Consider the following 27,835-nt stretch of genomic DNA (forward strand, 5'->3'; position numbering starts at 1 on the left):
TGTTTTTATTGTATTATGACATGGACATTCAACGTTTGCTATAGAAAACGGATTCAAAGAGACAAGACCGTGCTGTCTGCTTAGTGAATCGTTTGAGCAGTTAAGTGGAAATGAATATTTTTATGTAACTTCGTGTTATTATACATGATTACTGTTAGAGCTACTAACTGAAACTTTGCTTAAACGAACCGGATAGGAACGGCTTTACGGCCTAGCGAAATTTGCTAAGACAAACCTAACGGCGTACGCTACCCATAGTGTAACAGTTTGGCATAGGCCTACATGGAAGAACCTTACTCCTGCAACAGCTAACGGCAACGCTATACAGTAGACTGCCGTGTGTCCTATCTAATATTTACGCCTACGCTATACTGACAGCCTCACTAAGTTATATTGCATTTACAACATCTAGCCTAACAAAGATATGAACATACCATAGATATAATGCTAGCCCTCGGTTAAGATGGTTAGTACTAGTAGGTGTAATAACTTTTAAAAATAAAATACATAGGCTAGGCCTAGGCTACCAAAGGTATCATTTATAAAGCTAGTCCTAAGATAAGTTGGGTAATATTAATAACAGTTTGGCTAAATGATGTTCTAACAAATACATAGCCTAGGCTACCTAATATAAGTACAAACTAAAGTCTTACTCTTAGGACTGAACAGTTTGCCAGGTGATAACATCAACTTGGACCAAATAAAGTTTGAACTGCTCAAGAAGCCAAGTGCACAGTAAAGGAGCCAAATTAAAGCTGTATTATTTAGGCCTTGGTCTACAGTAATTTCAGTTCTAGGCTAATTGGCATTAGGCCAATACTCCAATAGTAGCAGCACAAACTTCACAAATAGAAATAAACATCATGACAAAAATTGCCAATTTGCCATGAAATAATGGGTTGTAAACCATTTCTGTGGCAGGAATTTAATGCATTATCTGATTCAAATGTTAATATCTTGCTATATACTGTAAGGTTAGATGTAACATGTAAGAGAATAACATAGCCTAGCCTAGACCAAAATTCTGACAGCAGCTCAAGTGTTACAAGCTGAAAACACTAAATAAAGTTGTGCTGAATGTTAAAATTGTGTGACCACCAGTTACAGGATTTAACAGTTTGCGTCCTCTTAAAGTTCTACAATTTTTAAATTGGCCAGGCCTTCAGCTGATTTTTGTTTTCCTCCCTGGCTTTAATAAAAATTTCAGGGCATCGGTATTATCTGGCTGCATCATTGCCAGGGTTCATAGGTACAGTATTTATATTCTTCCTGATTCAGAGAGAGACTTTGATCAAAAAAGCAATCCCAAGTTCACCTAATTAGTAGGCTAGGGTCTTCAGATGTTACTGGATCGCCTTGTACCAAAAAGTTGTTATCTGACCTAACAAGTGACGAAGGCCAGAGTTCAAGGAGACGAATTTATGTTTTAAACTTAAAGTGTACATAGCTGCATGCAGAATTTCTCTCAGGTTGCTTGTTTTGATTTACATTCTTCTTAACTCTTTAAATTATAGTCTACCAATAGACCTTAGTTTCATTTTGTTTGGAAATGATGTACTATACCCAGTTGTTTCTCAGTTTTTCACAGTATGAAATTGAAAATGTACTCATTGAGTTGACAAACACTGAACTGCTACAAGGCTGATGTGATATCTACTGACCAGTGTGTTTGGTTCAGTGGGTTATCCGTAAATATCATAGGAATGATCCTAACAACAAGCACATGTTCATTTTACTAATATTTAACAGTTTTTTCTTTCTGATCTGAATAATGTTTCATATTTTGTACTATATTGCAGAAACATTCCTAGCTTCAGGATGGATATCATGGAAGAAGCTGAGGACATCACTTCCACTTTTAAAGGGTACTTATATGTGCTTTATTTTTACTTTGTTGAGCTTGCATCCAAGAGACTGCTGTCGAAAAGGGAGATTCTGGTGGCAGGAAGCGGGTGATTCTTATAAGTTGCCAAAAACTATGCTATGTGCACCACTAGCTGTAAGAATCTGATCCTGGTATCATGTTTTTCAGCAAAGATGTTATAGTATTTATGAAATTTTATGTATTTATTTGCCACAGAGGAATGTACCGTCATTAAGAAAATAGTTGAACACATCTTCCTTTCTCCTTAGTGCAAATCATTTACCACCAGAGAAAATTGGTGTTTTTTTCAAAACCAAATTGCAATTTTGATAGAATCTTTGAGCATTAGCAGCTACACTTTAAACAAATAGCATATCTAGAGAAGGAAGAAAATTATTTCCTTTTTTTCAACAAAAAACCTTAATGTTCTGGCCTTTAAATAGTTTTGGTAAAATTGTCAGTCTGAACTAATTTGAGAGGCAGGTATTTAACTTGAATTAAACTCATTTACATTTCTTCAGTTTTTTTTTGGCTGGATAATAAATCGGGAGGGATAATGTCATTATTCTTTCTTCTGAGTATTACAATTGTCACTCCTCTACCCGCTCTCGACCCTCCCCCCCCCCCCCATCCACTCCAGAAAAATTACAATATGAAAGATAACCTTTCTAAGTCAAGTTAATGAACTGCATTGATTTTAGACTTTGTATCAAACTCTGTCAGGGAGAAAAGTTATCAAAGTCAACAACCAGAGAGAGCTTGAAGCCGGGAAATTATATTTCTACTTTATATATTTTATTTATTTATTTATTTATTTATTTATTTATTTATTTATTTATTTATTTATTTATTTATTTATTTATTTATTTATTTATTTATTTATTTATTTATTTATTTATTTATTTATTTATTTATTTATTTATTTATTTATTTTTAATATCCATAATTTCTGTTATGGTTATTTTCTTCTAAAATAATTATTCTTTTCTCTTGTCTTGTCTGTTTGTTTGTTTACTCAAGTAGCACTATTTTTGCTCCTGCATGTAAACTTTGTGGGGTACAATCTATATTATCTTGTAAAGTCTGTTCTTAGCTCTGCAGTTACACTTGTGAATTTTCTTTTCCCACAAAAAGTGGCAAGTTAAATTGAATTTGTTGCTCAAACACTTGATGACCCTAGTAGTTTTATGTAAATTTATTTATATATTGAAGTTTTATCATTGCTGAGGTCAGAGGGTTAATGAAGCTTGTGTTTCTTTAATTTTTGCAGGAGTCGGAGTCGTAAGAGAATATCTTTATCATCGGTAAGTATGATTTCACAATGCGGTGCAGTATACCATCACATCCCATAAAATTTAATTCAACTAGTCTTGCAATGGTGTCTTTAATTACAAAACTAATTAAGTTATGTGACAGACCAGTCATATAATACTAACAGCTATCTTGATAACATCTTAAAAATCAAGATATTGAAATGTCAATACCATGTCCCAGAGCTGTCCACAAAAATATTGGACTACTAAACCCAGATATCTAATGTTTTTCAATTGTCCATAGTTTAGTACAATCACATTTCATGGACATACATACTTTGGCAGATGGTATCATTATCATTGGTCTCCAGTAAGCTGATCTCTGTGGAAGCATCTCTGCAAGTAGTTTGTACAGACAAAGTGATGTATTGTGTTACAGACTACTTCCCCCCACCCCCTTAAGAAAGTAGTGAAGAAATTACAAAAAGTCTGTAACACAATACTCCACTTTGTCTGTACAATCTACTTTAAATTATCTCTCATCAAGAATCAGTAATCTCTCTATCCCATCTCAGAGGATACTCTCATTCACCAACACCTCAGGAACTTTTGATTTACCAGTTTCCAGCTCTTCCCTCTGTGGTATTGCTTTCTTATGATGTCAGCATAGGGCCTTCTGTTCGGGGTGATGTCAGGAAGGCAGGGTGTTCTTTCAATTGTAAATATCTTTGACAGTTGATACAAGTCTTGTTTATTAAACCCCCCATCACTGAGTCGACACAATCAATCTACTAATTTCAGCGTAAATGTTTTGTTTTTGATAGATTCTGAAGGCATCTCCATCTAGACAAGCATTAGCTGATGTGGATGCAAATCAAAGAGAAGTTACCAATATTGTAAATCCTGGGTGAGTTTTTTTTGAAATATGTTATGTTCACAAATAAATATTATGAAATTACTTGATTGTATTGTCACCGTGCTTTTTTAAGAGGCATTGGTTCACACAAGTCCTAATCCCTTTGTTTTTGGTCTATACAGAAAATACATAACCCAAAGTGTGCAAGGCAGTCAGTGGTATGATACAGTATCACTTATTAAAACCCCAATATCATATTAACTTGGAAATAGCTCTATTTAGTAAATGAAAGGTAGAAAATCTTCCAGTGGAAGAAAATATACCTAACAGAGAATATAATACGCAAGTCTATCAACGCATCAAGATAACGCAACTGCAGCAGGGACATTTTGTGAGCAGGTGTTCAAGTATGATCAAGTTACTTTGTAAGAAATTAAATACCAAGGTTTAATCATTAAGTAGTCAAAATTGGAACAGAATACAGTAGGTCAAAATAAAGACATTCTTTTTCATGCTGGTGTTCTGTTCTTATTGAATTGAATCAATGTACAAGTATTATAATCTCTTATTATAATGGATTAGGCTATACAGCTGGAAGCCCAAGTACCAACAAGTTTCTTTTCTACATTTCTGTATTTTATATCTTGGTTAAATGAGGCTATTCCTTTTTAAGTAAATATCATATATTATTAAACAAAAAACCCATGGTGTCTATGAAAAGTTTTATATTTAATAAACAAACTTTTATCTCCTTTTTTAAATAGGAAAGCTGAGAGAAGAAAGAGGAGGCGCTCATCAAAGCGTGTTAGCTTTGCCAATACACATGAAGTGAAGTATGTATATCTCTTTCAATCAAATATCAAAAGTAACAGAGACCATAAAAATGAGGTGTTTGCCAATAAAGTATTATAACATCTCAACAGTTTCATCAGTATTTTGGTACATTTCTTTTACTTTTCAGAGAGTTTTTGACTGAAAAAGATGCCCGAACTCTTGGAATCCTTGAAGTATCTGCCGATAGTAGTGCTGTCATGCAAGCTGACAACAGACATTCATATGAGTAAGACAACTCTACAACCTTCGTACAACATTCAACAACATTTCTTCAAACCTAACATAGTATTCAGTTGAATTCATATATGTTTGTCTGTCAAAAATCTCTTTTCATCAACTCAACTGCTCCATTTCTGATTCATCAGAATTGACAATAATTCATAAGAAGTTGTAAGAGTTTTCATGCAAGAACTTGCTACTTGACATGCTGAATAAAGTGTTGACAAAGTTACCAGCCACCATTTTTGGGGGTATCATTTTATTTTTTAATACTCCTGAGATCCTGCTCAATATTTTGTTCCATGAAAGAAGATTGGGACAAGCTGATTTTGTTGTCAAAAGAAAGGTGTAGGTCAGTTTATTTGAAAACATCCTTCTTCTTCTCAGAAACAGCCTTAAAAAGAGTAAAATAATTTTGATTGTCCTTGTAGCAGATTTGACAAAACGTTGCATTTAACTCAGGGCACAATTTATCCGGTATCGTAATATAAGGCAGCTTGCTATACTAGTGCAAAGATGTGTGTAGCAGATTTTACACACCGCAAATCATAGTATTTTATATGAGACGTAAGTTTAGAACATTCAAAACTGCTACTGTACATATAAACTTTGAACACCTTGAATGTATTCCCTGTAACTGCTTGTAACAATATTCTGTTTGTGACCATTAACTCTGTACTGTTTGAATACATCTTTCCTTGTCTACTCTTCAACATAGATCAACATCACAAATACCACCAGTAGTCTCTGTTGGACCAGGGCATCATATAACAGGTGAGGAATGAAAGTTCAGGGTTATTTTACTTTTAGAATAGATGACAGTCTGGCATCAGGATAGTTGCCCTTGAAGAGTCCATGAAGTCAGACAACTGGATCTTCCATCGTATTATCCCTGCAGCAGTTTACAAGGAAAGACAATTTTAATGCTGTGAAGTTGATCCTGTAGAGAAATTCCAAAGTAACACTGGGTGTAGTCAACATTTCAATAAGTAAATTATAGGTATGAAGTGTTGTGCCTTTGTTTTCTCTCTCTCTCCTTTCTTATATTTAAGCTACTGTTTGGATTCTTGTGTAATAATTACCTCTTAGAGTTAGATAATCTGTTATAATTGGGTTTCATTGTGTGTCTGTGTGTGTAGTTGATGAAATGTGAACTACCGTTTCAAAGTTTTATTGAAAGGTTACTAATAGTTACAACATTTGTTACTCTAAAGAAAAACCAAACCAGAAGAAATGAAAAATAACGTAAACTTGGGGCAAATTTGGAATGATAAACAGTTGCAGCTGACAACCACTTGTTTGAGACATTTACATAATTACATGGAAATGTAATTCAGAACATTATACTATTTAATTGAGTCACTCTTGTTTGCTGGCAATGTGGCTCTGTGATTTTTAGTAATCAAAAGCAACAAGGTGTTTTTCAAATGATTGCTTTCTGGTTCTCATCATCAGGTCTGGAGACACTATTGACTGCACCTATCGTACAACAACAGCAGATGGCCGAAGAATCACCGAGTCAGAACGACGAAGGTGTCGATGCTGTCCTCTCCAAGATAATGAAGAATTTCAGGTGAGTGACTTATGTCAAATAGAACGTCCCTGGACTCAGGGAAGAATAAGAAAAGTGGTTTGTTTGTGGCATATTCATTGATAAGCTGTTTCGCTTTTAAAGGAATGTTACCTTTCCTTTTCACAGTCGAGTTTGGTACAGCCAGATTTGATGGATTCAATGCTATACTGCGGTTTAAAACATTCTAAACAAATTTGTGACGTTATTGCTTTTCTGTATATTTATGAACTTTTCATTAATTCGTTTTGTGATCACCACTACAGGGCACAACAAGAAACCTCTGTTGAAAACAAGACAAGCCCAGAAGTAAATCTTGATCCTGAACCAGCACGTGAAGAACCAACTAGTATCGCTCCCTCCGATTTCTTTAAGAGAATCACTTTTGACCGTCCAGCTAGGTAAATTCAATTCCTATCTTTTCCTTTGCTTTAGTTGCTCTTTTCTTTCCTTTGCTTTAGTTGCTATGTGAAAAGTATCAGTCATTAGGTGATATTAGCCAAAAAATGTAACATTGTTAAATTATGTTAAATGTTTCTGTTTTCATTGTTACCTTTTGTTCTGTTTTATACTTGATCTTCTCTAGCAGCGATTGTACATGTTAAATTATTTCTAGCAGAACTCACAGAATTTGTCATGTTTGCTCCTTAATTAAGTCTTTCGGGATCAAAATGTGGTAAAGAAGCGATTTCTGAAGAAGAAAAAAAACTGTCAGTCACAATTTAATGGAGTCAAACATACTCTTACAAGTTTGCTCTTTGGCCTCAATGGGTTGGAAATAAACTTTTAGAAATATTTAGCCATTTTCAAGGCCAAGTGATACATCACCAATTTTTTTTTAGCTTACAGTTCACTCCTGATTGTTCCTTGCATTGTTGCTACTACCAATCAAACTTGAATCTTCCTGAGTTAGAATATGAATTATTAAGAGTTAAGAAATAAAGCTTCAATCCCAACCCTGAAAACCGTAAAACTGCTCAGCATTCAACTTTCATTTGCCAGGTCGAGAGATCAAGCTGAATGTGGAGAGATGTCGGAGAGAACGATCTTCTTCAAACAGAGTAAAGACTCTGACGATGGGAACATGGAGATGACTGGTAACTATGACAACACCATCCATCAGGAGACAGAAGTTACTCAACAGTTTAAGCAACAAGTCTACTTTGATAATTTAGGCTTACTCGGTCCCACGTACACATGTCGCATGAAGGCGTACGAGTCGTCAGATACAAGCAGTTTACACAACAGCTCTGTAAACAACTCTGCCAACATCAGTAATTTGAGTTCCAGAGAGACGAGGATGCGGAATGGCTCTCAGGATAAACCGCAGGAAGTTGACAATATTACTCGAGTATTCACCCTGGAAGATGCAAGTGCTGACATGGAGCTGACCCAGGTTCACGGTATCAAATCTCAAAGCGTAAGACGGGATGACAGGATAGTGAACAATCCCAGCTTGGTTAAGATTGCAAGCGATGATCTTACAAGAGTATTTAATCAAGAAGACCAAACTGGGATGATGGAAATGACGAAATGTATCGATGCCGATCAGAGGAATTACCAAACGAGAGACAGACAACCATTAGGATTATCTGAGCAGTCCCGTGGTACTGGATACGAAGAAATCACCAGAGTGTATGGAGACATAACAGCTGGGATGGAATTCACTGAACCAATACCTGCAAGAGAAATTAAAAGCAGTGCTGAAGAAAGGACCAGGATCTTCCAAACTAATGATCAGGCTGGTGCCATGGACATGACATCTGTTTGTAATGTTTCAGGGAAAGTCTTACCTGCGGTTGCTAAGCAGGAGGATGACAAAACGGTCGTGTTTGATCTCCGTGGTGGTACTTCTGGAGATGTTGAATTGACGGAATGTTTACAAGTCTATCCATTGGATAAGGAGAACCACTGCCCTGCAACTAGCGGTGATATTTCAAGGCAGCATCTTCATGAAGGTATGTCTGTGGCTTCCAAGATAGACCGAACAAAAATATTTCAAATAGACGATGGTGGGGAGATGGAAATGACGGAATGTGTAAACCCTGGTGTCCAGTCCAGAAGTGTGTCCAAGCAGATCGACCAGTCGTTGATGTCTGCGGGAGCAAAGAAACAAGGCGAGATGCCCTTTGGGAACCAAGATGCAGGAGTGGAAGACGAAGAAAGTCAGCACAAGAATCAAAAGCAAAATGACAAATCGTGTGTGTCATTTCAAGCAGGAAACAGAAAACCAAAATTGGAGGGATTAGACCAACATCTTCCAACAAGTTCTAGTCGAGTCAAGGATGAAAGAGACAAAGAAAACATGCTAGCGGTGATGCCAGAGCCAACGGTAGAATTGGGAGACATATCATTGCTGCCGTGCGGGCCACTGGACAGTACTCACATCTTTCAAAATGAACACCTGGGAAGGAGATCGGCCTTCTTCCCGTCGTCCGCCTTGAAACAACAGCGTGAGGAGCAGAACGAAACGTCCATGAACGCAGCTAATACAAGCACCTGCAGGGAATCAACCAGGAAAGTAATGGAAGGCATCAACGCCTTACTTGCGAGTAACAGTAGCACCGAGAAAACCAGACAGGCGTTACAGGCACTGTCATCTCGGGAAGCAAAAATGTATGGGTCCCGACAGAGCAAAGCCAAGGTCGGTCTATTCCAGGAAAAATCTGCCAAGTATTCTTCCTCTATGCCCACTCCGAGTCATGGCCACAATGATGATGGAAAGAAGGCCCTCAAGATCGCAGATGAGAGGAAAAGAATACAAGAGACGGCAAATTTACCGGAAGTCTCTTCCTCACAACAAAACAGGCTTTGTGACGTCACCAGCGAGTTACCATCCATGCTGCTCAACACTACCTCCAGTATGAGGTATTCATCAATGACCCTGGACGATGATCTACTGAATAGTACCGTCCATCGACCCACCGCCAAAACACTGTCGTCCCACAAAAGTAAGACACCAGTCGGTGGTAAAAAGATGTACCACAGTGACATTGAGGCCACCGTGGAAGTGACGGCTACTTACAATAAGCAAACCAAGGAGACGGTGAGGGGTGACAAAACCTCTACCAGGCCCGCTACCCTCCACCCAGATGATACCCTAACCAGACGTTTCTCGGCAGATGACGAGGGTGATATGGAATTCACATCATGTGTGAACGAGAAGATAGATTCTAACCTTGATAAAGAGAATGTCTTTCCCTCTTCCATGGCATCCTCTGGAAGAAACGTATCTTTTCCACAGGAAAGACCACAAATGCTCGTTATGGATGCCGCAAATAATCATCCAAAAGTTGGTTTGGAAGGTCATTCCAAGGTACAGGACGGTCACCAGAATGATGAAAATCAAACAATGCAATTTGGATCAGAGGATACAGGAGCAATGGAATTTACTGCTTGTGTTCCAGCGGTCAGTAATGAAAAAGAAAGATTAGTGTCTGATCATACAATGGCTGGGAAAACTTCGCAAGCTCCTGCTTTCATCGAGGATCAAACCAGACGATTTGGATCAGATGACACAGCAGGAATGGAATTTACAGCCTGTGTTCCACCAATCATCAAAGGCACAGACAGATTAGTGTCTGATCATACAATGGCTGGGAAAACTCCGCAAGCTCCTGCTTTCGTCCAGGATCAAACCAGACGATTTGGATCAGACGATACAGCAGGGATGGAATTCACAGCCTGTGTTCCACCAATCAGCAAAGGCACAGACAGATTGGTGTCTGATCATACAATGGCTGGGAAAACTCCGCAAGCTCCTGCTTTCGTCCAGGATCAAACCAGACGATTTGGATCAGACGATACAGCAGGGATGGAATTCACAGCCTGTGTTCCACCAATCAGCAAAGGCACAGACAGATTGGTGTCTGATCATACAATGGCTGGGAAAACTTCGCAAGCGCCTGCTTTCGTCGAGGATCAAACCAGACAATTTGGATCAGATGACACAGCAGGAATGGAATTTACAGCCTGTGTTCCACCAATCAGCAAAGGCACAGACAGATTAGTGTCTGATCATACAACAGCTGGGAAAACTTCGCAAGCGCCTGCTTTCGTCGAGGATCAAACCAGGAGATTTGGATCAGACGATGCAGCAAGGATGGAATTCACAGCCTGTGTTCCACCAATCAGCAAAGAAACAGATGGAATTGTTTCTGATCCCATATTAAATACTTCACAGAAACACACTGTGCATCCAATGAGAGAAGATGAAACTAGACATTTTGGTGTCAATGACGGAGAAAAGATGGAATTTACGGCTTGTGTAAAAGACCAACTAGATGATCCTCCTACAGACGGAACAATCAATCCACCGGCAGAAACAAAGGTGTCATCAAAAGAGCAAGAAAAGACTCAGATATATCGGGACGGTATGACAGAGATGATGGATTTAACCAACATCCACTTTAAGGCACAGACAGACCAAGATCACCTGGACGGTTCGCCTCCTTGCAAAAAATCAAAGCCGACTCAGGTAGGAGAGGAAGCCGGTACGAAGACGCTCTCCTCCGAAACCACCACAGCAGAAACGACGATGCCCAGTTGTGAGAGAGGTGTAACACCAGTGTCAGGTGAATTCAGTAGAGAGGGTGGAGAGCCTATTCTGCCAGCACCGAAGGGTATCACATCGGTAGCAGACGGTATCGTACGTGCGGACGGTGCGTCCTCCGGTGAGGTAGGTAACGGACCAATGGGAGGACGAGAATTGCTTCAGTCAAAGGACGAAGAACGAAATGAAAGATCCTGTAATGCGACAGAGAAACCCGGACGAAGGGATTCCTCAAGGAGGAATTCTGACACTTTTACTCTAGAAACAAGTAACATTGCTGGAGCAGAGATAAACAAAGGAAATGAGACAATGGGTGTTCAGGAGGAGCAGCCATCCTTAATCTTGAACCAGAGTGAGACGAGAAACAGAAGTATAGCAGGTCTCAGTTTGTTGGCAGAGGGCAGTCTACTGGTGCATGATGGTTCTTTCGATGGTATCATGGAAGAAGAATTCCAAAGTCCTGAATGTACGGAAGACCTAGCAGGCTTTGAATTGGGCAAACAGCCTTTGAGTTTGAATGGCAAAGGTATGTTATTATTTATTCATTTGTTGGCTGGAATGCCAACATTGTGTCCGTGTAAAGCATTCATTGAATCTCTTCCATAGAATTATGAAAACTTTCAGGAATTTAAGTTTCATAAGTTCTTTTTCATTGCAGTTTTATTTCTGTTTGACATACTTACTGAACAAATAAACGACTTGTTTTTATTATTTTTATTTTGCATGTATACATATATGCCACTAGTACACTCAGTTGTTAAGGTAGTAGCCTTCCTGCAAAGACAGAAATCCATAAACAGTTGTGTAAATTCATGAAAGACTAACAAAAGTAAAAATGAATTGGTGTAGCAAATACCATTTTATTTGCCAAAATTCATAAAGTTTTAAATGAGAAATTATGAGGCCACTTATTTCTTTTCACAATCTCTTGCCATACAAATCCAAAATGCATTTTTTGTTTGTGGTTTTGTAATTTTGCTTATGTGTTTGTTTGTTGGGTTACCACTTATCTGAAGGAAATAGCAACATCTGTTTTTCCAATATGGAGCAAGGAAAACTTTTTTCACTGTTGAAGTAGTTTTATAGCTAACTGTCAGCTCTTTGCACTGAATCATTTAAGTGAAGACTCAATACTTACATGCAGAGGAAAAGATACCTTTGATAGCCTTAAGGTTAAAATAACATATTTTTTATTGTACGAAAGAAGTTAAATAAAAAACCTCTTGGTCTATGGTGTTACATATTTTCCATAAGCTTCACTGAAACGAGGTAAAACTGTTGAGGTTCCTGGAAATTTACTCATATTAAGTTTTCTTTTCATTATTATTATTATGATTTGTTTTTGACGTATTTGTGTCTATTTTCAGCTATGGATGGTAGTTACATTTCTGTCCCAGAACCTCAGCAAGATATAGAGGGCGCTAGTTCTGAAAAAGAAAAGATGGACATCCCAGACACATTAACCGTTGCAGAATTTTGCAATTTATTTCAAAATTCTGACGACGCTCTGGTTGATGCAAAGTTTGGTAGAGAGACTCTTGTACCTATTGATGTAAGAAATCATGATTTTCATTTTATTTGTCAATTTATCAGATTTGGCTGAGAATAAACTAGTCCACGAGAAGCCAATTAGAAATACCCTACGGTTAAATGATTAGAGAGAGTGGAAAAATAGTAGGTAATTATTTGAAAGTCCATGCAGCTTAAAATGTGGATAATGTACCAGAAAATGTAGCAATATAACCCCAATAACCATGTGAAATGATCAGAGCAGTACATGCTTGGAGTATAAAGGAACACCTATGTCTACAGAAATGAAATACTGCATTAGAAATCACCAAATATATTCCTTTAAACATGTTATCATGAAAAATGTTCTTTTAAAGAATAGAGAACAACGTCCTGTATGTATACATATATCTCTAACTCATATATGTAGGTTTAACTTCTCGCTTGAATCCATGTATGCTATAATTGATAAAATGTATTGGAGCTTTGGTAGTATTAAACTTAAAGTAAAATCTATGTATACTTTGAGGTAGCAAGCAAGCATTTTTTATCAAACTTAAAATCCGAAATGTCACTACCGCTATTGATGTAACTACAACCAAAGCACCGACTGTGTCTCGTACAGCTTGCAAGAAATGCTATCACCAACAAGAATGTTCCAAAAGGATATTATTGTATCAAGACTTGTATTTTCTTTGCATTGAAATATTTGAAATTATAATAGTACTTAAAGGTGCAAGAAATGTAGTCCTAGTTACCACTTTTAGAAACCTTAGGAAGACGTCTTTTTACAGTCTGTAATTCTGTTACTTTAAGTCCCATTGGGTAGTACATAATCTGCGTCTCTCAGTGTCTCAAACCAAACACTCATTTGATCATTCAAAGCTGAAGACACCTGAAGAACTTGAAGAGTACCTGCAGGTCTTGCTGATTATCAAACCGGATCAAGAGATCCATGATTGGGCGTTGACACAGTTGCAGACAATGCTGACCAAGTAAGTCGAGCACAAAAGTGGCAAAACCGCTAGGTGTAATGTGGATGTTATTCATTAATTTAGTGTTAACAGTTCAGCAGCCATCTAGTTCTATTGATTTAAAGTTTTTGGTTACAATGATCAAAATGTATTTTTGCACATGGTACTGATGCTATATTATATGCATTATTTAAATTGTCTCACAGAGAATAGCTATGCATGAAATGGAGGTCAAAATGGTTACTAAAATATCAAATAAAATGTGATGTTATCGTTCAAGACAGACATACTTTTTTCTTCGAAACTGGCAACAGTCTTTTTCTTATCTTCCCTTTAAAAACTGATAAAATCATTATTTCCCCTCTATGCTACAGATCTTCTAAAGATGATTTTCTTGTGGAAAGTCAACATAAGGCAAACTCATCATTTATTATAGTTATAGAATATACTTCAAATACTGTAAGTTGATATACCCAACCATGTGAAGTTCACCCAACAGGAATGTTTCTCCACTCTATGATATGATATATTCTTACCTTGCTTTGTCTCATTACAAACGGTGTCTAGGCAATCAGGACTCATCTTGATTACTTAAAGTCCTGTACAAATGACAGTAGTGTCCTATATCACATAGTCTTCCTCCTTTTCTCATTCCTTTCCTCTTCCTCTCCACCCCTTTCTCTTTTTAGTTAAGCAATAGGTGCATGGATCTTAGTTTTGTACCTGGTGTAAAAACATTGATAAGCCTAACTGGTTGCTGCTTCTCATTTCAGACTACAAAGTGGCCTTCAGATTCAAAAACAACAGATGATGAAAGACAAATTTCCTGAAATATTCCAGAAGCTACAAAGCCTCTCCGTGGGACATAAGGTAATGTACTATGTGTACTGGAAATTTCTTATATAAAGTCAGACAGTGTAAGGTATGATAGGAAAGAGAATGTTTGATGAGCCTAATTATCTCAAATATTGAATTTTTATGTCATTAATATTTTCTGACAAACCTAGTATAAACGATGAGTGGTCTGTTAATGGTTTATAACCAGCCTCAAATAAAATATTCATTCTGAAAAAATCTTTGGTCATTCCTCCTGGGGGCTCGGTCATTGCAATATCCAAAGCAGAGTTTATAGTGTAGCTTGTAGAGCAGACAACAAGAACAATGGCCATTTGTAGTGGTCATAAAGTAGACCAGATGCAAACAAGTTTTGAAAATGACTTGGTTAAATATTTGTGGAACCTGGCAGCCATTTGCCATTCATACTATTTAAGGCATCCTGTACATTGATCTTATTAAGTTTTGAAATGAACATTTTCCACTCTTTTTGGTGATTGTATTACCTCATCACTGACACGTTTGTGATAAGTGACCTTAACCATGAAACACCAGGAAGTGGGAAATATATGGTAGCTTTTTGGTTTCCTTTGTCAGATAATTATGGGAATGATTTCTCATGATAAATTCCTCACATGTCACATGTCAACCCTTACAATGGTGGAATGCATGTTGTTTAAGAACATTGTGCTACCTACTCTTGTAATTCACACAGTAATATACCCTGATAGAACCTATGCGATTAAAATATTATCCCCCCTCATGCTTCTGGTTTGTATAGAGAAACACTTATCATATTGTAGAAAATTATATTTTAATTTTTCTAGATTCCTAAGGAAGTATCTGATCTGCACAGTTACTGTATGAAATTCTCCAGGAATCAATTCCATGAATGGAACTTAAAAATGAAAACACAACTGGAAGAGGATTTAAAGGTAAATTATACCCTTCATTTTTTGTAGGATGTGGACTGCTGTTTGTTTGGATTGAAACAGGTTACAAGAGAGGCAATTTTGTCAGTAATGCCTTGTCAGTTCAAACAATCAATCAAAAAAATGTATAAATTGCCTAATCTCTGACGTCAAGTTACCTTCAGTGGCACTAAGAATAATAAAAATGCTCTTGAGAAAAGATAAGTCTTAAAAGTTTTCTATTAATAGTGTTAACATTAGAATCTGTTTTAATGTCAGTGGGAAGTTTGTTCCAAAGTTCAGGAGCCTCAACAGAGAATGATCGTTGGCTGGATGACAACAGCTTCCGTTTTGTTAAGAAACTTCATTTTAGATGAACAAATGGAATGGGGAAAAACATATGGCTGGATTAAAAGTTGCAGAGATAAGGAGGAGCAAGACATTGATGTAGAACATTGTAAGTAATTATCAGAAGCTTAAGTTCAATATGGTATGAGACTGATAACCAATGAATGTACTTTGCGTGTAGTCCCCTTTCATGATTCTTTAAGTACGTATTTTGGTCAAGTTGTGGAGACTGTATCTTCACATTTAAGATAATTTTTCACATGCTAGTATCTTTAGTGTGCAAATCATGTATGATCTCTATTTTGTTGTTTGTTTACTTTTCCAGTATGGAATTGAAAAGTTAACCCCGCGAGTGAGCAAGTGTTCAGAAGGGCTGATCAAGATAGAAAGCAAAATGAAGGAACTGGAGGATGGTAAGTAGGAGCATGTGGAGTGTTTTATTACTCATCTTGAAACAGTTGATTTTCTTTCATTCTTTGCATTTGGTACCAGTTTTTAATCTTCATTGTCATTGTCTTATGAAGAACTTTCAATTGGAATAAAAATCTAAATAATAGTCATAGTGAAGATGAAAAATGGGAATAGAGATGGTATATTTTGTATGATACTAAGAGGCTGTATGTTAAAAGGGATACCACGACTTTTGGGGAGGGAGTGAAATGAAGGGGTTCATTTGGTTAATGTTAACAAACCTAACAACGTTTCATATAATATCATTATATTGAACTTATTTCACCCATACCTCACCCCATCCAATTCTCTGATTCTCTCCTGGCACCCTCTGATACCTTTCATTTTCCCTCAGATTAAATATCAGTTATGGCAGTCACTGCTTAGTTATGTTCAGAACCGAATACTAAGGATGCAACTATTTCTGCCTTTTTACAAATTTGCATGATTCCCTATATGTATATCTTTGTTTTTAGTTCATTATTTTTTCTGTCACACCACAGTAATGACCAACTTGGATGTTGCTATCGGCAACCTTGATGAGATGTCGTTACCAACGGAGGAAGAGATGGATGAGTTTGTAAATAATAAGAAACGACAGACAGAGTGGGAAGCACAGAATCAAGAAACGCAAAGAACAATAGACAACATGCAAAAGTAAATAACAGTGTTTCATTTACAACCCTATACTATAATCATAACACGATAAAAGAGGAAACATGCTTTAATACTTCAATAATTTTATACAATAATTTTATATAACCTTAGATGTGTGCCATAGTTTATTGTTTTTTTTGGGTGGGGGGGGCTCTTTTATCCCTCTTCAAAAGCAATGAGCCATATTGAAATTATTCAGTGCAGTTAAACCCAACACCTGGCAAGGTTTCAAATGTGGATTGAAAGACTTACAAGCAATCCCTTGGACTGTTTTGTGTGTGACTTAATCTAGACAAAGGTACTGCTAGGCATGTAGAAGTAATCTATTTTCTTGTTTTGGAAAGTAACTTTCCACTTTCTTGGCTTGATTTCCTTGAAGTATTAATATCTGTTGTGACACCAGTTTAAGATGTATACAAATATTTTTGTTTTATTCAAACTGCTGATGTGTGCTTTCAAGGCTGGAGAAGCTGATAGTGTAAAGCAAACCTGACTAATGCAAGTTGTAATTTTGTAGTATGTAGCTGCTGGGTTTGAAATTGGTAAAGTTATTTCAAAATTGTCTTTTTAGCTTTACACATTGTGCTGATCATTTAATAATATAAAGAAAAAAAAGGGTCAAGTTTGATACCATTATTACTTTTCTTCCACTTTTTACGTCATCAGAGAGAAGGACTCCTTAAAATCGAAACGAGATGAGGTGGTGCAAGGAGTGAAACATCTTGAAGAACGAAAGGTTGAACTAATGAGAGTTAATGCTGATGAAGAACGTGGCCTTAAGAATACAGACATTGCCAGGATTACAGAGAATCTTGCAACACTTCACAGGTAACATCATCACATTTTATAGAGTATTATCCAAAAATATTTCATAAATAATATAAAAGATCTTCATTATTTTCTGCCTCTAAATTTGCCTGTGATATACATCTATGCAGACGCATTTTGGCACTATCCCTCTCCTACCGTCAAATTGTTTGCTTGCCATCCAGTTGCCCTTCTCCCTGCAACCCCCCATCCTACTCTGGGAATGTTGGTGTCGTCATTGAGTATGCACTGAGGCATTCAACTGTGTAAACATCGAAAGTTACATCATTACAATTTGGAAAGCAACCAAGAGCAATTTAATATGACATCACATGATATTGCAGGAATAAACAACAAGTCAATATTTGTGTATCTCTGTCACTGATAACCTATGAAGATATTTGACTAATCAATTTACCTTCTCTGTATTATGTGTATTTAAACGTTTGCCCTTCATATCTATTTTCTAGCTTACAAGAATGGCGATTGGAAGGATCATCAGACTCTGGGAATAAATTACACTTCACATTCTTGAACAGGTCCTTGGATTTAACGGTTGAATACGGTAAGTAAAGATGAAAGCTTGGAAATGTCAAACACTGGAAATGACTGAACTAAGAAGATAAAAACTAATGAAGAGTTAGTAAGACCCATCTATGCACCCTCAGCGACCTTATCAACAGCTTCCCCACCCAACCCCCCTCCCTTCCACCCAACAGCCTGAAAGTACAGGTATTAAGCATAATAAAACATTAATGACATTCTTTACCATTGCTTCTCCTGTTGTGTCTTTCTTCACCTATCATTCTTCCATGTTCCAGAAGAGATGATAGAAATAGATCCAATAGGTCGTCACAATTTACATATAAATTGTTCAAATTTAAACTAAAAGTTATTAATTTTAATATCCCTTCTGGGCATATTTATTATTCAGATTAATACTTCCGATTAATATTCACTGTACGGATTTAGCTCTATGATCTATTTCTTATCTCTCTCTCCCCCAATATTAATTTGTTTTCATTTTATATCTAGACACAGAAGCAAGCAAACCAACTAAATTGACACAGTTAATTCTGAGAAGCTATTTACCGGGTGAGTTTTGGCATCTCCTTTTCTTTGATAAATTTAAGCCCTAGCTATCTGTGTTGCCTTGTTCATGTACGTATAAAACAGTTGGAAACAGCAAATTTCATGCTCAAGTGAAACCTTGTGGTCAGTTCTGAAAATGTATAGATTCATGTCTGAATTTAATCAGACCTGAATATCTGGCCTCTCATAGCACATCATACCAGTGCTGTGGCCAAGTGGATAAAGATGGTGGCATTTGAAGCAATGAGGCTTAGCAATCAGGATGTTCCGGGTTCGATACCCGGCCGGGTCATGGTAAGGTGGGTTTTTCATCCAAGAGCAATCTACGGTTTTCCCATCTGAAATGACTTTCTAAATTTAAAAAGATTCCAAATTTGAGTTAAAATGTTGAATTTGAAAGCCACCTGACGTGTAAGTTGTAATCAATAAGCCCTTGCAGGTTTCTCCCACATTTGTGGTCGCTTAAGCGTCATATAAATAACTGCTGATTGTTATTATTGTTATTATTATTATTTTTATAATAATCATGTCTTGATGTATTTATTTATTAAGTGGACATTGTCTGTTTCTAGATAGATTGATAGTCATTTTCAGAAGTTCAATCTGAATGGATGTATATCTACATTTTGTGATTGCTTACCTTAATGTCAGTAATTCATAGCAAGGAATCCATGATTATTTGTTATACGAGATCGTTAACCATAAGTCATTATTTGGATAACTAGTTTTCTGTCCCTTTCGTCATTACAGATACTGCATGTCCGATCGCCAAATTGATTCACAGACTAATCTTGCAGACGGCACACGTTGAGGATCTCAAAGCGAAGCATGCAAATTACTCTAACCTACCAATGGTGAGTAAGACTCAAATAATCGTTTCATGCTTGCTTATAAGGTATGAAGTCAAGACCAATGTGGCTGATGGGTGTCATATTTATAAGACAGATACCCTAATGTGGACAGATGAACCCCATTATTTGGGTATGCAGCACAGTCCACTTATGCTCCTCCCATGCCCCCCTCCCCCCACAAAAAAGATAAGTTGCAACTTGCTAGATTCTTAAAATGGAAAATTGCTGTTTGGCTGTGAATACTTAAATAGATGGATTAAGACTAACACTTTCTTCTCATGAATATTAATTAGGAGATGATGTCTCGTTTTCTTGTTGTCCCAGCAGAAGGTCTTTAGAATTCCATCTATTTATTTGTATCCTTTCTTTGTGCGTATGGGCAGATTTTATCATGTTCAGTGTATGTTAAGTTATTAATCTCTCAATTACTGCTTCAGTTCTTTTCATTTCATATTTGTGTAGAAAAAGCCATTATACAAAGGCATAACTTGGCAAATGTCTGCAACGCTGGATTAATGTTTCTTGTCCATTACAAGTCATCAAGTTTAGGCCATTTATGTCACATTTATTCTTCTATGCTCCATAGTTACTACAAATCCTCAGCAGGACGGTTGTCAGAGCACGCCAATTAGAACGGGAGATGAGAAACATAGCATTCTGGCATCTTGTAGACATCAATGAATACAGGTAAGATACTTGAGAGGAAAAATACAGACTCTTGGCTCTTGATCTTGAAGTTACTTTTGCAGCTATCCAGAAGTTTATCTCATTCTACCTTAAGTTCTAGTTTGTATCCAATTAGATGCAACAGCAAGGATACTGGCAGGTTACAAAACTCAATGATTACATGCTTTGATAGGGATATGTTTACATGTATCTGGGAAATGCTTTCTTTTTTAATTATTTATTTATTTATTTATTTATTTATTTATTTATTTATTTATTTATTTATTTATTTATTTATTAGTTTTATTTAATTGCACCTCAATGATGAGACAATGAGGATTTTGGCATATCAACATAAAGAGATAAAACACTAGTACATTGAAAATCAAACAGCTGTACCATGATCAAAATTCCTTATTATGTGATGTACATAGACCAGTATCAGGGGTGGATATCTACTTCTTACAAAACTCAAGATTTGCACTCATGACAACTAATTTTATAATTTTTACTTGCAATCAAACTAAAAATTAAACTCCTGCAAAATGTGATAAACAGGTCTCCCTGGAAAGAATTGGTATTGTCTCCTTACAGCAATCATATCTACCCTACATACAGCATCTCTGATAACATTAATGTGTGTTTGTGCCCTCTAACATTTTAAGAGTGATATTTAAGAGTTTATTATTTATGCAGAAGGATAAAGAAACTAAAGTAGGATAAAGAAGATAAAGTACAGCTGGGTGTGTTTTCATTCCTTCCACATAAATAAGGTGTAAAATTTCTCCACATTGGACCTACAACATGCTACAACTTGAAAAAGCCATTCTACTGTTAGAGATTTAGTATACAATGTTACATGAGGTGTTCCAATTAGTTTAATTATGCATTTTAAATTCAAGATTCCAAGTGATATGAATTGATTATGCTACATGTTGCAAAATGGTGGACCAATAGAGTACTCATTATGTTTGTACATAACTAGTTGCAGCTCAGTCTCTTTTACCCACCTTTGATTGTTTGAAGTTCCAACTTAAAATTCGTCTACTTATTATGTACTTTAATGGCTGATCTTGGTATTATTTGTTTTAAATCTGGTTTACATTAGTTTTAAATCATTGATTGCTTTATTAGTGTATTGATTGATATATTTACTAATTTTCCTTGGACCACTTTATTCCTTTTATTACTCTGTATGTATTTTACATTTATACTTCTTAAGATTTAGCACTATAGTCCATGTACAATGCTTTGAGATATTCTTTTATGTACATCACTATATAAATATATATATTATTATGATGATTATAATTATTAAAACAAAACAGTATATGGGTTGACCTCTGCTATGTAATACAACAGAATGGGTTTTTTTGGGAAGGAGGTGAATAGGGGGGCTGATAAGGGGTGATTGTGAGGCACGGTACACCTTCAGCAATTGAGAATTAGCAACAATCACCGGGTTTGTATGTGCACAAGTTTACACATGCAAGTTTATCGCAATTGTCTGTAAGACTTTATTAGTATTTGCCTCTAAACGTTACCATTGTTTTAGCACATCAAGTAATTCTCTAAAGTCCCTATATTGTCTTTTCTTACTTCTAGTCTATTGGTACAATTCTCAAGTCTGAAAGCTCATTCAAGTTTCCGAGTCACATTTGACTTTAACAACTGCCTGCTAGGAGAACAAACAATCACAGCAGCACATGAGATTGGTAGAGATATGTAAGTACTGGAATACCTTCAGCCATGTTTGACAAAGATGATCACACCTCTCTACTTAAGTGGCATTGCGCATTCAGTTTGCTACAGTACCTTGGTGCCATACTCAACATTTGAAAGTGAGACAATGTACCTGAAAATTTTATCTTTTACTTTAGTCCACCAAACTTTGCACAAGGAACCAATAAAATGCAGCCAAAAAATTCAAAATTTTGCAAATGAAAGAATTGAGAATGTTTTATAAGTTTAATGTGTAGGACACAAAGTTGTCTGTAGTGAAGTAAATGGTGCACACTTTGCTAGATAATCAATTATGTGGTATTATTATGCAAAATTATTAAAAATTCAAATTTTAGGTGTTGAGAAAATGCTGCTCTATATGCATCATATTTTAAGTCTCCTTATTTGATTAATGTTTATCAACTTTTAATTAACTTTTGTTCCCAACATGATCCTGACTAATCAAGCTCACTTAGTTGTTGGTAGTTTGCCAAACATGCTGAACAAGTATTGGTAAATCAATTTAATTCCCAGACTCTCTCTCAATTCAATTCATTGCTCAAGTTTGGAGATATTGCTTCACCAGTTAAGGGCATTTTTAGTTTTAATCTTCTCCCGATTTAAAGTGATTAAGTTTTTGAACAGAAACGCCACCCATAACATCGCTACTCTGAAGGTTTAATTTTAGGCCGTGTACACCCATCTGTTCATAGATTCACAAACTCTCTGTCTTGATGTGTCTAATTAATATGTAAGTGAACTTACCAACAGGTTACCTTGAGTACTTGTCTAGTCGGGTACTTGATCACATAATGGTAACGTGATATAATTAAGTTTGAGTTTTACCCATACCAACAGGGTCCAAGATGTACAGAGAGCGTTACTAACTGTCAAGCCAGGCCCTGGACAGCTGACAAGAACAATGGACTGTTTGAACCAACTACTGGAGACTTTGACTGTCTGATTAAAGTAATGAAGCACCGCCCATTTTATTTAGCAGCAAGAAGTTGTAAGATACACCATTTGAAACCTATTGCTGTCAACAACATATCCTGAGTAATCTACCTACACATACTGGAAAGGAGGTGAAAGAGGAGGTGACTGTTTTGAGCCAACTAATGAAGACATCCATCCAGTTAGCTACTAGATCTATGGTTTTGATCTCACTAGTAGGATTTATCTCACAGCATTCCAGTGACATACACAGAAGACTCGATGAATATGGTCCCTTGCTGCATCGATAGGACATTTGACAGTGAAATGTTTAACATTTTGTGGAGGAACTCTCTTTCAGATTGTCACCACTAATGTAATTGAATGATGGGACCAGTATCATCTCAAGGTGTAGGTTAATGTATAAATGTTGTAGATTTTCATTCTTAGGAGGATCTTCAGAGGCAGACAGAGATGAAAAGATTGATGATTTAAATGCAGTAATATTTAATCTTTGGTTTTTATTTCAAGGCATGATAAAGTGTATTTACAAGCCTTTATATATCCTAATCAACAGGAAGACTTCAGTGAACTGATAACTTCACTGTTTAGGGTTTTAAAAAAAACTAATTTGTACATATAATACAATTATTTAGTTAATTTAACAATTAAGTAATGTAAGCAATGCCGCTGCCTTACATTACCTAGTGATCAGCAAAACTACACAGCTGAAGGATATGTAGCATTTGTGTACCATCAGCTATTAAAACAATAGCAAAAATACAGTATTAAAATAGGAGAGTCCTAATTAATAATCAAACTGTTTAGGAGGTGGGTGACCTTTCCAGGGAATAATTTATCCGGTACTGCAAAGGAAAATGCAAAATTTGTCAAATTGCTATACAAGTTTAAAGATACATACAGTAGCAGTCTTTGTACACAGGAACAAGAGTATTTTATAAGAGACAAAGTTCATAGACTGCGAAATTTGAACACAACATTATTCCACTGCTTTCTGAAATATTGTCGTCATAAATGGACATAAATATGTTAATTAACATTCTTGATGTTTGCTTGACAACAGCTGTCATCTGTTCCTAGCTATACTGATTTCTGTGACTAAAACTGTTAGCTTTTCTTATGTCAGAAAGGTGACATTTGCTGTCAATTAGTTTTTGCGGCACTGCTTAAAATGATTAAACTTTATGTGTTTTCATTCTGTATACTCCATAGCAGTTTTATCTATATTTAGGTCACAGATCTCACTTATTCTTTGACCCTACCTCCATTTCCCCTCCCTCTCCACAAACATTTATGTTCATCTTCCAACATCATCTCATAACTATACTTGGATCTCATATCAAGAATCATGTTAATTTACAGTGTAGCGATGGTACCATTTGTAGATTTCAAGCATTAAAATCTGATGAAAAAGATCAGATCCTTACAAAAAAAGAGATACATGTTAATAAAATTCTAAATGAACTGAATGTTGTCAACTAAGTAAACATTCCAATTGTATCACATTTCAAGGATAAATAAACAAACAGTATTATAATATGAAAGTAAAGCTATTGAAGAACATCATTCATGATGATATCACAGATCACATACTAGCATTCACTTTTCTGGAGTATCAAAGTGTTTATTCCAAGTTTTTATCAAATGTTACATATAAAAAAAAATGTATCTGGAATTGGGTGCAAGATATTGAGATGGGGATTTCAACTAACAGTGTAGAATATTCTTCTCTTCCATAGACATTTCAGGTTGCCTACCAACAGAAATTCCCTCCTAGCTATCATCTCATGGTACCACATTGTTACATATTTCCCTCATCAGTAACAGATAATATTGTTATTTCTGTTGTTATTTCTGTTGTAATATGTTTCTGTAATATGTTTTATGTAATATGTTTCTGTTGTAATATTGTTATTTCTGATAATATTAAATCCAATTAATAATTATCATTATTGTTATGAAGATGTTAATTTAACAGTCTATGAAATTCTAACTTCAAGTATTGTCTTGAACATTTTAGTTTTAACTTTCTACATAATTTTTCAGCTAGAGAATAATTTGTTGTTGTTGTGAGTGTTGATACAGTTTGTAAATATATTGATACATGTAGATCAATTCAATAGATTTACATGCTTTTCTGTCGTTATATTATCATAAATAAATGACTTGAATGCAGAATGTACTTTTCCTTGGTGATCTGATGCATATTACAATCATTCACTTGAGTGTTGAATAAATTGCATACAAAAATCTTTTAATTATATGAGTTTTGGAACACCGCAGAAATAAATCTCAGTAAACTTTTTATTCTAAGGTGCTAGGAATATCTGAATGATGTAATGGACATATTAACATATCAAATTTTTATTATTACTTGCCATGAGAATCTATGTGCAACTTCACTTGCAGTCTTTGTTTTTTGTATCAAAAAGAGACAACAAAAACAGTGTGCTTTGAAACCATTTGATTCAGGGTTTTAAGGAATCCATTTTAACTTGAAACTGAATTTATTAAAGCTTAGCGATTGTGGTAACAGAAATTACAAGACAAGCTGTTTGGTAAGTTTCAAGTTAGTTGGCATCAACAGACAAATCAAGTATGAATATTGTTTCTTAGATTGCTTCAAGTTCAACCTGTGTTAAAACAGCCACAAATCTGAATACATTGGTCGTCAATGCAGGCCCATCGCTATTGATCTTCCGGCGCAAAATCGTCCGTTCTGAACATTAAACTGCTCTGATATTTAGACTGAGCTGTGTGAAATTCTGGTCTAAGAGCAACACCTCGAGGAAAGTCCGGTCTTTTTGCGTCAACTCTTTTACGAGGCTCGACTTCATTCATCCGCTCCCTTTTATCTAAAAACAGGCTTTCATCATGAGGACCTTTAGGAATGATTCCACTCATATCGCAGTTCTGAAAAATACAAAAAGGAAACAAGCAAATTAGAAATTAAAGCTTCAGCTGAGCAAGTACTGTAATATAAATATGTTGTCATGAACCAAAGAAAACTGTACTGGCCAAAATAAATTCAGGGAGAGGTTGATTGGTCTCAGTTGCTATGACAATGGACTGCAACGTATTCAAATTTTACTTCATATACAAACATTTTACTATTTTCTGAAAGGTATGGACACCTCTTCTTCCCTGATTAGATTAACAATACAAAATTAGTAACAAATGCCAGTTGCATTATTTACATATTCATTACATATTTCATTTCCACTCATATGTATAGCATGTTTTCTGATTTGGTGAAAATCTGTTGACTTGAAATTTAATACATTTATCACATTACCACAGTATTAACTTTTAAACTCAAAACTAAATTAGAATTACTGTAAATAGCAGCAGTGTTTAATCTTACCTTTACGATAAGTTCCCTGTTCTTCATATCTGTCTTCCATTCTGGGACATATCTTCTTGGGAAAACTGGATGCAACTTTGAAAATTGTGGAATACTGAGAAGAAAAATATCAGTACAGAACAATGGAGAAGTTGACTAGGCAATTATAAACAAATAAGGGAAGAGCCAATCATTTTTGGCTCCAGCATTGGCAATCAAGCCTTACATTAAGCAGGCACCTGGCAATTCTCAGATTGTGCGCCCTGGTTTGCCTCTAAACTTAGCGACTTAGCGACGCTGATTTTGGTAAATGACACCTGGTCATTCCCCCCAACGTTACTCCTGACGTTAAGCGACACACTTAAGTCAATGGAGATTTGGTTGCAGCTTATGATTCAAATTTACGGATTCCTATAAGATAATTTTCAATTGCCAACGGCAGCTCCTATTCTTATGAGGGGAATAACTCATAAACATTAGCTAATAGGCTGGTCGGTGGTAGATTATGAAATCATTTGCTACGGGTATACAGAAGAGATCGTGACAACAGTTGAGTGATCATTATTTGTTAAAAGTAACATTGTAAAGCCTTATATGAATGCATTCGTGTTTCAGAAATGGGTCTTGGAAAAATGGCTCCCGGTCACGCCAAAAACCAAAGGACTGCTGGAGCCAAAAGTGGATTCGACTAACACCTGGTCCTTGGCCTAGTCTTAATGTAAGGCTTGTTTGCAGTGACCTCATGGAAATAATTGAACAAGTTTCAAAGACCAAAAAAATATATATTACTTTATGCCATATATATTTTCACAATAACAAACATAAACATAGGCCTAATGAGATAAAGTTACGACAAAACTAGGATTTTTTAAAAATTTCCATCTCTTTTTTTTCTCACTTTGACACTTTCCATAGCAAGTAATTTATCAAAATCCAGAATATTGCTCAAGTTTGAATGTAATTTAGGACATACAATAAGTTCTTAGTCACTCACACACACCAGGTAAAATAGGATTGCATTTTTTTTTAAACTTTAATTTGTAGTTCATGGGTTCTATGTAGGCCTACTCAAACAGGGGTGAAAATGTAGTCTTCCTGCCATGCTTAGCATAAATTTAGGCATAAGGTACTGTTCCATAATTTTCTCTTGTCCTTAATGATGTTCACTGATAAGAACATGATCAATGTACGAAAAACCAGAAAAGGGTAACGTTATGTCTAGGGTAACAGCTTTTGATGCTTACCTTGGTGAACTTGCTCCTGACGACATCTTTTGTGACATTTTGCTGATTTCTGTAATTTCTGTACAATGATATTAAGGTAAAATCTGAAGCCTAAGCTATACTACACTAGGCTAAACTATACAATAATAACGTTTCTTTACTAAATGAAGCGCGTGCACCAGATAAGTTGATACAGCATTTCCTATATTATCAGGTTGGTGTTATAACTGTGAAAGTTGTGCAATGGGCAAGAATGCGATGTTTTTCAACCTGCCAACAGTGATATAAGACCTATTTCGTGCTCGAACCAATATTCGCTTGACCGCGGCTAGTCTTTGGTACTAAC

At 36.0% G+C, this 27,835-nt stretch overlaps 2 protein-coding genes across 3 annotated transcripts; one reads left to right on the forward strand and one right to left on the reverse strand.

Moving 5' to 3' along the window:
- Positions 1–25,311, forward strand: LOC139970399 (uncharacterized). 2 transcript variants are annotated; one of them, XM_071976043.1, is made up of 23 exons: positions 1–99; positions 1,800–1,865; positions 3,135–3,168; positions 3,942–4,024; positions 4,738–4,806; positions 4,935–5,033; positions 5,745–5,800; positions 6,482–6,599; positions 6,863–6,997; positions 7,599–11,674; positions 12,516–12,700; positions 13,543–13,652; positions 14,405–14,501; positions 15,293–15,400; positions 16,050–16,137; positions 16,678–16,831; positions 17,498–17,659; positions 18,109–18,203; positions 18,674–18,733; positions 19,481–19,584; positions 20,168–20,268; positions 21,853–21,972; positions 22,828–25,311. In XM_071976043.1, exons 2-23 carry the CDS (start codon positions 1,819–1,821, stop codon positions 22,931–22,933), a joined length of 6,207 nt encoding a protein of 2,068 aa, XP_071832144.1. In that variant the 5' UTR covers positions 1–99; positions 1,800–1,818; the 3' UTR covers positions 22,934–25,311. The 2 variants fall into 2 exon arrangements, with proteins under 2 accessions (XP_071832144.1, XP_071832145.1); XM_071976044.1 differs by lacking the exon at positions 1–99 and adding an exon at positions 151–466.
- Positions 23,404–27,828, reverse strand: LOC139970402 (sperm-associated microtubule inner protein 10-like). Its single transcript, XM_071976049.1, has 3 exons — positions 27,511–27,828; positions 26,288–26,381; positions 23,404–25,836 (listed from the first exon to the last, which is right to left on the reverse strand). Exons 1-3 carry the CDS (start codon positions 27,546–27,548, stop codon positions 25,612–25,614), a joined length of 357 nt encoding a protein of 118 aa, XP_071832150.1. The 5' UTR covers positions 27,549–27,828; the 3' UTR covers positions 23,404–25,611.
- Positions 27,829–27,835: the final 7 nt, after the last annotated feature.

The sequence above is a fragment of the Apostichopus japonicus genome, chromosome 8 (assembly GCF_037975245.1).
Source record: "Apostichopus japonicus isolate 1M-3 chromosome 8, ASM3797524v1, whole genome shotgun sequence".
Taxonomy (NCBI): domain Eukaryota; kingdom Metazoa; phylum Echinodermata; class Holothuroidea; order Aspidochirotida; family Stichopodidae; genus Apostichopus; species Apostichopus japonicus.